Below are 12,413 nucleotides of genomic sequence, written 5' to 3'. Positions count from 1 at the left end.
GGTGCATCCCACAATGCACCAGGAAGGGGCAGGCCCGCCATTCCAAGGATGGCGGGCCTTCCAGCTGGACGGACCAGGGTCCTGTCCATCTGGCCAACTGAAAAGGTTAGTGGGGGGGGTTCCGGGGTAGTGGGGGGGGGAGCGGTTTGTGAGGGGGGCCAGGGGTTCACAGGGGGGTGGGGAGACATTTAAGGCAGGAGGGCTTGGGATCCCTCCTGCTGCATTGGGGTTTTGTCAGAGGGGCTCGAGATCGCGGCAGGAGAGATTAGGCATCTCTCCTTCCAAAATCATTGCGGTGGGGGGGGGGGGGGGGGGGAGTGGCAGTTATAGGATTCTGTAACCGGCATTGTTTTTTGACAGATGCCGGTTACAGAATCCTGCATGTAGACGAAGAGCTGGCCCCTCTAGCTCTTCCTCTAGTTCCGTGCCTAGGAAGTGATGTCAAAGGGAGACCTGACGCCAACACGTGCAGCATGTTGGCGATGCTGCTCACACCAGGAAAGTTAAATAGGTACGGGAGAGGGGAAGGGGCGCACATGTGTGGCAGATGGAGCGGGGGAAGGGCACCACCGCCCCAGATGCCTCTCACCCTCACTACGCCACTGGCTCTCATTCCTCATTTCGGCAACGAAAGATGAAACCATCCAAAAAGCCCTGTTCGAATCACTACGTATTCTCTCTAATGCAGAATCCTCAAGCAGACTAGGGAACAAGGGTTCGTAGTCTAAAGCGCGCAAGGACAAAGGCGCACCGACAACCCAGCGCAGACGACTGAGCGCAGGGCTTGATTGCGCCAAAGAAAAACCGTATTGTAAAGGGCTCCGATGGGGGGTGTTGGTGGAAAACCCCCCCACTTTACTTATTAGAGATCGTGCTGGCGTTGGGGGGGGGTTTCGGGGGGTTGTAACCCCCCTCATTATACTGGAAACTTAACATTTTCCCTGTTTTTTAGGGAAAAAGTTAAGTTTTCAGTATAATGTGGGGGGTCACACCACCCACACACCCCCAACATGGCAGCGTGAGGCAGCGCGATCCCTATTAAGTAGAGTGGGGGGGTTCCCCCCCCACACACCCCCATCAGAGCCCTTTAAAATATGGTTTTTCTTTGGCGCGATCAAGTCCTGCGCTCAGTTGTCTGCGCTGGGTTGTCGGTGCGCCTTTGTCCTTGCGCGCTTTTGACCCGTCACCGGGAACAAGAATTGCATTATAACTCACAAAATCTGACAAAGCGCAAGTGTAGGTTTCAAAGATAAAGAGTATCAATAAAAAAAATATGTCTTATCCATTTAGGGCAAAGTGGAAGCAGAATTCCATTTAGTCACTACAGAAGAAGCTGAGAAGAATCCTGTTGGTCGAGCCCGTAAAGAACCAGAACCACTGGAGAAGCCCAAGTAAGGAAAAATGTGTCTATTCCAGGCAAACTGTGAATACTTAAGAACATAAAAATAGCCTTACTGGTCAGACCAATGGCCCATCAAGCCTGGTAGCCCATTCTCACAGTGGCCAATCTAGGTCCCTAGTACCTGGCCAAAACCCAAAGAGTAGCAACATTCCAGCATCTCAAAGAATAGCAAGATTCCGGAACCCCAATGAGATCAACATTCCAGAGCTGAGATTGTGATGTCATAATGCCTCATTCCACAGTGCCCCAGAGCCAACCTCATCAGTGATCTTACAATGGCTTGATTGTTCTATACTTGGCACATGCAAGAGCATAAGAACAGCCTTACTGGGTCAGACCAATGGTCCATCTAGCCTGGTAGCCCGTTCGCACGGTGGCCAATCCAGGTCCCTAGCACCTGGCCAAAACCAAGGAGTAGCAACATTCCATGTTACCGACCCAGAGCAAGCTGGGGCTTCCCCCATGTCTTTCTCAATAACAGACTATGGACTTTTCCTCCAGGAAATTGTCCAAACCTTTCTTCAAACCAGCTACGCTATCCAAATGAGCTTGTACTGTTATCCCATAAGTGTGATAACTGTTACCCGTACTGGTATGGCAGCACATGCTAATTCATGCATTAAGACACTGATTCTATAAAGATGCCTACAGTTAGGACCTAGATCAGTCCACCTAGCCGATCTAAGTACCTACCTTAATTTTATAACTGGCTTAATCAGTGCTGATAATTGAAAGCGTTGTTAAAAAACCCAATTTAAAAAAAATTTTTCCTGTTGGTGCCTAACTCACTAGGGCCCAGATTCTATAAATGGCATCGTCAGCAGCGGCCACCTTAAAAATGGCCATTAGCTACACCTACAGTGGCATTAGGCATCATTAAAACACCCCTGTAGGCGCGATGCAGGTGCCATTTTTAAGACTCCGGTAGGCGCCTACATTTTTTTGTTTTAAGTTGCTTTTAATTTTTTTAACTGCGTTTTCAACTTGAGTTTGGCACCGGTAGGGCACGTACCAGCGCCCAACTTAAGGTGCCTTAGGGTTACCATATGTCCGGATTTGAAAAGCCTCCTCAAATCGCATTGGTCAGGGAGGAAGTCCGCGCATGCGTGGGCTTCCTCCCTGCCCAACAAGAACAGGCAGTGGGGAGGCGTGGCTAGGATGGGACTGGTGGGGGGCGTGATAAGGGCATTACAGGGCAGGGATGAGCAGAACTGGGCAGGCCTGGGGGCGGGTCTAGGGGATCCAGATTTTCCTATTGGAAAATCTGGCAACCCTACCTTGGTTACATGAAAAGTTAATCAACTAACGCTAAAATAACAGCCCGCATTAAAAACCCTGAGGAAGCCATTTGTTAGTGGCGAAACGGGTCCCCGTCGGACACAGTATATGGGGTTACAGCGGCAGTTTACATAGTGCCGCTCAACTTAACTTAAGCCGAAAGATAAGTGCTTTTGTTTACAACTATAACTGTTGGTTGTAACTTAATGATAAGAGAGAAAGGCTTTTTGCATTTACTTGTCGAAATATTAACATCGTTTGTATAAATCTATGTACTGAAAGATTTTTAACAACGCTATTTGCACAAGTTATTCCCAATAAGCTATTTGTACAAGTTGTTTCTCTTCATAAAAAAACAAATGTCACTAAATAAGACAATTTAAGATAATTTATTAAAAATCCTTTTAAAAAAATAAAAATAAATTAATATATATATAAGATAATTGAGAACAAGTAATATTTAAAGAAAACAAAAAAAAATTTCTTGAGTAATTATCATTAAATTTGGAAGAAAAATGCTATATATAGACACTTCTAATATATGAAGGTTTTGGATCGATGAAAGATACCCATGCCACGATTCCTTGTATAGATAATATCATTATGATCCTTGGAGTGGCAACTCTGAGATTCTTTCCTTCATTTAATTAAATTTAATCTCCTAGTTGATTAACCTTTCGTGTATCTGATTGTTTTTGGTTAATCTTTTTCATTTTTTTGTATTATTCTGATTGATCAACCCTACCTCGGCGCCTACCACTTCGAAGCAGGCGTCTACACTGAGGCACCTACTGGTGGCTACCGGCAAATAGGCATGATTAGGGGCAAATTTGGAATGGATTTGGAGTGGAATTTGGGGATGGATTGGCATAGGAGCCCTCATGTAGGCCAAGAAACCCCTGGCCTAAATGCCATTGTGTCTACGGATTTAACGACCACCAGCACTTAAGAATGCACCACTAGGCGCGGTTCTATACGCGGCACTTAGCAGTTGACTAACACCTAGGAGTTAGACGCCATTTATAGAATCAGGGCCTAACTGCAGGCTTTGTTAGGGGACAGGAACTGAGCAGGTTAGGGGCAGAGAATGGGTGTGCAGTGCACGCTGCCGTTAGTGCAAAGTACTTAGAGTGAGCTGTCGTCTGTGCTGTTGGTGTGGGTACATCCATGCTAGTTACAAACAGTCTAGACATGCACTAAAGAACATTTCTGTGCATAAGCAGATAACACGTTGGGCCTGCCCCCAACAATGAATGTATAGCCTTTGCCCTTACCACAGTAACATGGTAAGGGCAAAAATGTATCAACTTTAGAAAAAGGACCCCTTAATGTCTTCAGAATTTATATACCTGCCACTGGGAGAGAGGTACTTTTCAGAAGTATATACAGTGGTACCTTGGTTTACGAGCATAATTCGTTCTAGAAGCATGCTCGTAATCCAAAGTACTTGTATATCAAAGCAACTTTCCCCATAGGCCATTATGGCAACGCTGACAATTAGTTCCAGAACCCAAAAGGTGCCGAGGAAGTGGCGAGGGGTGGCCCAGGGGTGCCTACCTGTCGGGTGCTGGATGCTGCAGCGCCATCTCCTCCGTCCACCTCCTCCATCTGCCAGCCACTGGAGAACCCTGCAGTGCCGCATTGGGGGGATTCCTCTGCCGTCCGCCAGCCAGCCTTCCACGCCGGGTGCCTTCCGCATGTTGGAGAGCCTCTATCTGAGCTTACGCAGCCAAGTGCCATCACGTGGAAGGCTGGCTGGCGGACGGAAGAGGAATCCCTCTGAAGCAGCGCTTCCTGCAGTGTAAGTGCTCGTTTATCAGGGCAGTGCTCGGTTTGCGAGACAAAAGTTGGCTGAGTGTTTTGCTCGTCTTGCAAAACACTTGCAAACCGTATTACTCGCAAACCGAGGTTCCACTGTACTCGAATATAAACCTAATTTTTGGGCCCATAAATGGGGGGGATCTTGCTTTATATTCGAGTTTTACCCTTCCCGGACCAATCACAGTTCACTTCCCGGGCCTACCTTAAGCTCTGCTGGTCCAATGATGAGCCAGGGCAAGAGTGATCCTCCTACACTCCTGCCCCGTGCAGTCTCACTACTCAAAATGAGTGACAGATTCACCCAAAGCAGTTACAATATATTGAATCAGGTACTCTTAAGTATTTTTCCCTATCTGTCCTGGTAGGCTCTTAATCTAACTGTGGTACTTGGGGGTGATGGAGGGATTAAGTGACTTGCCCAGAGTTACAGGGAGCAGGCGGGGATTGACCTCACAACCTTAGGCTGCTGAGGCAGCAGCTCTAACCACTAGGCTACTCACTCCCACAGTAACTTTAGGAAGTCTAATGTGAGTTCAGTTTATATTTGAGTCAACATTTTCTCCCTTTTATGAGGGGGGAAAATGGTTACCTCATTTTATATTCTGATGGGTTTATATTTGAGTATATACAGTAATCCTTTAGATCAGGGGTGTCCAACCTGCAGCCCCTTGAAGTATTTTGTGCAGCCCCGGGTGTTTAACGTCTTGCCGGCTCCCTCCTCTGTCTTGCTGCAGCGTTTTGCAGCCCCCAGAAACATTTTTTTGGGCCAATGCGGCCCAGGGAAGCCAAAAGGTTGGACACCCCTGCTTTAGATTATACGACCATTATTTGAAGGCTGCAAATTTCTCATTTTAAGGCATTTGCTGAGCTTTCTAAAGTATTTCTGCAGGTAAAGCCCTTTTATGAAACTGTATACCTGATAAGCATGTAATGTTATGTGCATGCAGCCTACAGATGCAGAGCCTTAGGCAGACTGAGTGGATGCATTCCCAGGAACAGGGCATGGATGGGTTTGCATAAATGTGCATAGTTTTGAAAATACGTGTACATGCACCTATAATAATCCCAGAAAATGTGTGCATGCCAAGGCATGCCGAGAGCCAGAAGGCCTTGAGCATGCGCAGATGCTCAAGGCCCGGCCCAGGCAAGAGGCGGGAGCTTGCTTTCACTCTCACAACCAGCAGAAGGGGTAAGGAGCGTGTTTGAGAGGAAGGGCGGGCGGATACCGCTTTCAGCACGGGGGTGCGATGCGGTTCTCGCGGGGGGGGGGATGTTCGCAGGGGGGGGTTGTGATGCCAGTTCGGGGGGTGCGATGCCGGTTAGAGCGGGGGGGAGGGGTTGATGGAGCAGCGCCGGTAGCCTCGGGTGGGGGGGGGGGTTTGGTGGAAAGAATCAAAGCGAGTTTCCATTCATTCCTATGGGGAAACTCGCTTTGATATACGAGTAACTTGATTTACGAGCATGCTTCTGGAACGAATTATGTTCGTAAACCAAGGTTCCACTGTACTTTATTTGTGTGTGCAGTTATACAGGTTTCTCCTAAATATGCACCAGTAGAATGCTCAACAATTGTGATCCCTTGTTTCTAATCGTACCATATTTTCAGCATTGAATATGGTAAAATCAAGAGAGATTTCCACCCAACGTTCACCCCAAATCTGAAACTAAGGTCCTCTTTTACTAAGGTGCGCTAACCGATTTAGCACGCACTAAACGCTAACGCGTGCATGTAAGTCTGTGGACCCGTCGGTGTCTAGAGCGCGCTAATCCGTTAGCGCACCTTAGTAAAAGAGGGGGATAAATGATTGCAGGACAGTGAAATGGTGTTTTTGTAAACGTCTTCCTTAGAAATGAGAAGGCGTTGGGCGGAGGGCAGCATTGCATTATTTTCCTACTTAGCTCGTGTCAAAGAGCTAACAGGGGAACTCAGACTAGAGAGTTGCACGGGGACAGAAATCCCACCCATCCCCACCTGTCCCCGCTAGGATCCTCTCCGTCCCCACCCGTCCCCGTCAGGATCCTCTCCGTCCCCACCCATCCCCGCAAGGAATTACCTCCATCCCCGCCCGTCCCCATAAAAAGCAGTACAGTAATTACTTCTGACAGGATCATCAATTCCACAGTTTCTTTTGTGTTTGCGCTGCTGTTTTCCTTGTGGAATCTCTTTGGTGGAACCCTTTTTTTGTTTTCTGTTCAGGTAATTAATTTATAAACCCCCCTCTTTTACTAAGGCTGACGTGTCCATTATATTATATGGACGAACCCTGCTTCCAAAGCCTTCCATCCCTGTGGGAGTCCCATGGACTATAGGGGTCCCCGTGGGAGTCCCGTGGGTTAGGGTGGATTCCCGCGGGATTCCCGCGATCCCTTTTCCTGTGCAGACCTCTAGCTCAGACGCGTCTTGCCTTTCGATTTGTTTTCTTTCAGTGACCAGCTGAGACGAAGCCAATGTGGCAAACGAACACAGGGCAGAGAAATAAAATGACAGTTCCTAGCACAGTCGACAAAATTAGATTACTCTAGCTCTCTCTGCTACATTTATTTTTCTATTTATTTAGTCGGATTAACTATCCGTCTTCCCAGGACAAATCCTACTCAGAGTACAAATGCCCTGCAGCATATGAAAGGCATCGCCCAGCTAGTTCTACTATTCCAACAAAAATATGAGCACCGCGGGACATTTTCTGGCTTAAAGCCTCTCCCACTCCCCCACCCCCCCAACCCTTTATTTATTTATTTTTAGTATTTAAATACCACTTATAGCCTAAGCGGTTTACTTTCAGGTACACAAGTGTTTTTCCCTGTCTATCCTGGTGGGCTCACACTCTTATCTCATGTACCTGGGGCGATGGTGGACTAAGGATTCTCAAAACAAAATCTGCCTTTAACGTGCTCGCTAAATAGGTTCCAGCTAATTTAGCGAGCACGTATTTTAGCGGCGGGTTACCAAAGCAGCTTACCGAGGTTTTTTGCCAGCTTTCTAGCAGTCTCCGACACTGCTATGCACATGGGCTCTTTAATATTTAAACAAGCACTCCGGTGGATTCTTAAGAATCGCCGAGCCATTCTCCAAGAGCGGCGTCGGCCAGTGAGGACAAAAATCAGCGACTGGTCCAGAGGTGCCGGTACAGTGTTATCAATTTTAAAAAAAATCTTTTAAAAATCCCAAATTTAAGTTTGGAAGGAGAGATGGCCTCTCTCTCCTGCCATGTCGCCGACAACCAACACCCCTAACCCCCCTCGGCAGCAGGAGAGATGACTAATCTCTCCCACCCAACCAACACATCCCCTGACAGCGGGAGAGACGGCCAGTCTCTCCTGCCAACCCCCAACCCCGCTCGGCAGCAGGAGAGATGCCCACGCTCTCCCACTACCACACAAACCCCTGCCCCCCATTCCTCCAATGACCCCCCCCCCCCCGCCTCTCCCCCTTATCTTACATTAAGTGGCAGCCTACTCGGTCTGGCCTTAAACAACCTGGGCCAATCAGAGCCTCAGGCCCCTCTCCAGTGCATTCAAAGATGCACTGGAGAGGGAAAGGCCCACAATTATGAAGAGGCGGGCCAGCTGCCTGGAGGGAGTAGGCATCCCTCCAGCCTGCCATCTAAAGTAAAGGGAGAGAGGGTGGGGGTATCATCAGAGGCACATGGGGGGGGATGCGTAGCAGTGGGAGAGCATGGGCATCTCTCCCCTTGCTGGGGGGGGGGGTGTTGGTTGGTGGCAGAAAAGACTGTCCTAGTTTAAAGCACTGAATTTTGTCGGCACCTGCATAACTGCTAGCTGCTCCCCAATATTGCCACAGGTGAGCGGGCAGGAGTTTTGAATATTGAGCCCCTCATTATTTCCTGGTTATTTAATGAAAATGACTTAGTTCCCTAGTCAGGCATATTTGGTAATGTTTTTATATTTTGCTGGGTAGGTCGAGGTTTGATTTATTCTGGGCATCCCTGATTTACTTGGGTATTTTGTCCTTCTACCCTTAGCCGTCCAGATACCTCCTTCTCTTGGTTCGTGAATCCTTTCAAGTGCCTCTATCACCTGATCTGGAGGAACTACAAGAAGTATATCATCATTGGGCTGATCTTAATCATCCTGGTTCTCTTCCTTGTGCTTTTCATATACACCATGCCTGGAGCTATCAGCCAACGCATCTTGGCTCTCTAGAGAACTTCTGTTTGGATTCATCCCAAAAAAGGCATCCCTAACAACTTTCAAAATCACTGACTCGGTAATGCCTTCTCACTTAAATACATTTGACAGTGGAAACGGCTGATAGTACTTCTGGACCAAAGACAAAATGTTTCAACTTTCTGTGCAATTGACTTATTAGGGATCAAGAGAAGAATTTTACTGGTAAAATATAGAGGGAAAATCTGCACACTTTATTATTTCTCATGTATCTTTTATTTGGAATCACGTTTGTGTCTAAAAGATTCCAAGCATTACAAAACAAAAATAGTCTTAGCATGTGGCATAGCAGGGGAAGTTGGTGCCCAGGGTGGAGGCTTCACTGCTCCTTGTGTCGCTCCATGTGCTCTTCCCCATTGCCATGCTCCCCCCTTGTTCTCCCCCACTGCCCCCTGTACCTCTTCACATCTTTGCCGGCAGTGAGCAGGCTGGAATACCCACTGTTTATGCCAGCTAAGCCTTCCTTCTGATGTCACTTCCTGGCCCCTCAAACAGGAAATGATGTCAGAGTGAGGGACAAGGCCGGCGCAAGTAGCACATAGGACAGCCTGTTCGCTGCCAGCGAAGATATGAAGAGGTAGCAGGTGGTGGGGGCACCCTAGAGAGACTCATCCCATCGCTGGGGGAAAGAGGAGAGGTGCTGGCGTCCCCGCCAACTCAGCGCCCAGGGCAGTGCGCCACCCCTTACTACAGCACTGGAGAAACCAGCTTACGGAAAAACTGGAAACCCGCTGGACTAAGCATATAGCCCTCAAAGGAGACGACATTGTTTAACTTGCTTTTTTACCAAACTTTTCAAACCACCCTCATATGTGAATGACACTTCTATAGCCTAGGAACTCACGTTTATGTATGCACATGTGTGTAATTGCTAATATGCGTGTAATTGCTCAGCTCTATTCTACAAATACCTGCTTACCTTACAAAGCACATATTTGCAAGGGGGCTTCCACAGGCGCAGAACATGGGCAGGACAAAGGCTGAGCTCCCACATGTGCACTTGCACCAGTTCTAGTGCCTAAATGTTAGCCAATTACATTAGCATTCGATAATGGCACCTAGGCACCCAGGTACCTCTAGAGAATAGTGCCTGTGGGAGGCAGCCCATTTACCTCCTGTGGACCGCGACAATCCCAGATGTTCAATGCTGGGGCCATATCCAGCCCTTGCCATGAATATTCGGGGCAAAGTTCAGTGGTTCACAGCTAGCCGCCCAAGCCAATTTTCATCAACTGGCCGGCTAAGGCAAAACGGCCAAAGATAGATCTGGCTTAGCTGGCCAGCCAATTAAAATTAGCAATGAACGTCTACACTTCCCCTTCCCATTTGCGGTTTCGGCAATCGCAATTTCACATATTCACAATTTTTGGGGGAGGGGAAAAAAAAGAAAAAAAACCCATAATTTAGCCTTCCCCCTGGCGTCCCGGCCTTACCTGGTGGTCTAGCGGGCTTTCAGGGCAGGAGCGATCTTCCTACGCTCCTGCCCAGTGTAGATCGCCAATAAGAAATGGCTGTGGGGAGTTTCCGTCGTAGTCTCAAGAGACTACGGGAACTCACGGCAGCCATTTCCTATTGGCGATCTGCACGGGGCAGGAGCGTAGGACGATTGCTCCTGCCCCAAAAGCCCGCTAGACCACCAGGTAAGGCTGGGATGCCGGGGGGAAGGCGGGAGGGAGGCGGGAGTGGATCAGAGCCGGACCAGAAGATATTTGCGGTATTTCACCATTCACAGTCCGGCTCTGCCCCTATCCCCCGCGAATCCGGAGGGAGAAGTGTATATCGCACGATATAGCAAGTCGCAGGCTAGCCGGCAAGCCCGATATTCATTGGGAGATAGCCGGCTATCTCCCGCTGAATATCGTTGGTAGCTGACCAAGAGCTGTTCTCGACCGGCTAAAACCCACCAAATATTGGGGTGGTCTGTGCATCTCTGCCCAAGCGCTCAGCTTTGGACAATCTATATGGAATCTGGGGCTTAATGTGTATTTAAATGGAATAGAATGAATGAAATGAAATGGATCGCCCTGACACTGCCAAACACTCTCAATCATTACCACAGGGTACTTTAGAAAGTGAAAAGGTTACTAATAAATGAAATGGTACATAAAAGCAGGTGATTTCTCTTCCAACACAAGAACAAACTCATTAAAACAGTTATATTATGAAACAAAGATTTATGAGGTTTTCAGTAACTGATCTACAAATGCACTCACTCAGTTGTCCCTCACTATCTCTCTTCACTTATCTCCCCATATGTTCCACCCCCCCCCCCCCACACACACACGCACACCTCCCACCCCCGTCCGTGAGCTCTGCTCAGCTGATATGTCCCTCCTGTCTGTGCCCTTCTCTTCCTCTGCCAACTCCAGACTCCATCCCTTCTACCTTGCTGTGCCGTATGCTTGGAACAAGCTGCCCAAATCCCTACAATGGCTCCAACTAAAACTATTCTCATCAAATAAGAACACAAGAAACCCTAACCCCGCTCTTAAAGCCTGTCGTTTTAAAAGTTTCTTAGACAAAACTCTGGCTTTTCAAGCCGGGAAAATGAACTGTGTCCTCTAATTGCCCAATCCCAATAATAATAAATTTATTCTCTTCTATACCGCCATTACCCAAGAGTTCTAGGCGGTTTACACCATAAGAAACTGAACAATCAGCGAAGTACATATATGTCATAAGATTTTTTAAAAAAACCAGGATTAAAAGTTGGTAAAATAATTACAATGTTAAAAAGACCTAATTATGTGATAAATTTGTCAAACAAAGCAGACTTTACTAATTTTCGAAAAGAACAGTAAGACATGGCTTGATGAAGACATTCACCGAGCCAACATTGTAGTTTGCCTGCCTGAAACGCTAAGGTCCTTTCAAAAAGGGTCTTATATCTGACACCATTTGGCTTAGGATAGGTAAATAAGCTGGAGCTTCTTGTAATCCTTGATGGTCTATAAAATTCAAAGTGAGGGGACCAATAAATTGGAGACTCTCCTGAAATCAGCTTAAAACAAATACAAGAAAACTTGAATAGTATTCTTGCTTCCAACGTTAGCCAATGCAATAATCGATAATATGGACTAATGTGGTCGTTCTTCTTCAGACCAAATATCAATCGAACTGCAGCATCCTGAACTCTTCTCAGTCTTCTTAAAATCTTTTGGGAAGATCCCAAATAAATGATGTTACAATAATCCAGAATGGGTAGGATCAATGATTGAACCAGTAATCTAAAACACACTGGATCAAAGTATTTTTTAATGGTCCGTAATTTCCACAGTATGTAGAAACATTTTTGTACTACCAAGTTTGTGTGATTGATCCAAGTCAGTTGGCGGTCAAGCATGATACCCAGAAATTTTATGGAATTGGTTATTGGATAGACATGTCCATTAAAACAAAGCGATGTTTCTGTTACCTTGAGTTCAGAAAATCGGTAAAAACCTATTTGTTTGGTAAATTTATGTGATGATTTCACATTCTATTACATTTTACTGCATCGTATTGTATTTCACTGTATTGTGTTCTACTGAATTCTACTGTATTTTGTGTCTTCGCTGATATAGCAGCCCCATTATATAGAGAATGTAGAGATTAGAAGTGAAGCATTGAGGTTACGATGTGCTCAGTTCCAGTGGTATTTTAGAAAAGGCTCTGCCAACGCACTGCTTTTTCTAAAATACCAGCAATAGTACACATGTAATTGTCGGCACATGCAGCGGGAGCA

General features: G+C 46.9%; 1 protein-coding gene across 2 annotated transcripts in view; it reads left to right on the top strand.

The window, feature by feature from the left end:
- FER1L6 (fer-1 like family member 6) overlaps positions 1–10,081 on the top strand; it is a 402,024-nt gene extending 391,943 nt beyond the window's left edge. For both annotated transcript variants that reach the window (XM_033934878.1, XM_033934877.1), the window contains exons 40-41: positions 1,291–1,391; positions 8,485–10,081. In XM_033934878.1, the coding sequence (XP_033790769.1) occupies positions 1,291–1,391; positions 8,485–8,665 (282 nt within the window). In that variant the 3' untranslated portion in view covers positions 8,666–10,081. The remainder of the gene's footprint in view (positions 1–1,290; positions 1,392–8,484) is intronic.
- Positions 10,082–12,413: the final 2,332 nt, after the last annotated feature.

The sequence above is a fragment of the Geotrypetes seraphini genome, chromosome 2, assembly GCF_902459505.1.
Source record: "Geotrypetes seraphini chromosome 2, aGeoSer1.1, whole genome shotgun sequence".
In the NCBI taxonomy this organism is placed as follows: domain Eukaryota; kingdom Metazoa; phylum Chordata; class Amphibia; order Gymnophiona; family Dermophiidae; genus Geotrypetes; species Geotrypetes seraphini.
Note: the sequence above shows the minus strand (reverse complement) of the source record. Positions and strands in the feature narration are given on the sequence as shown.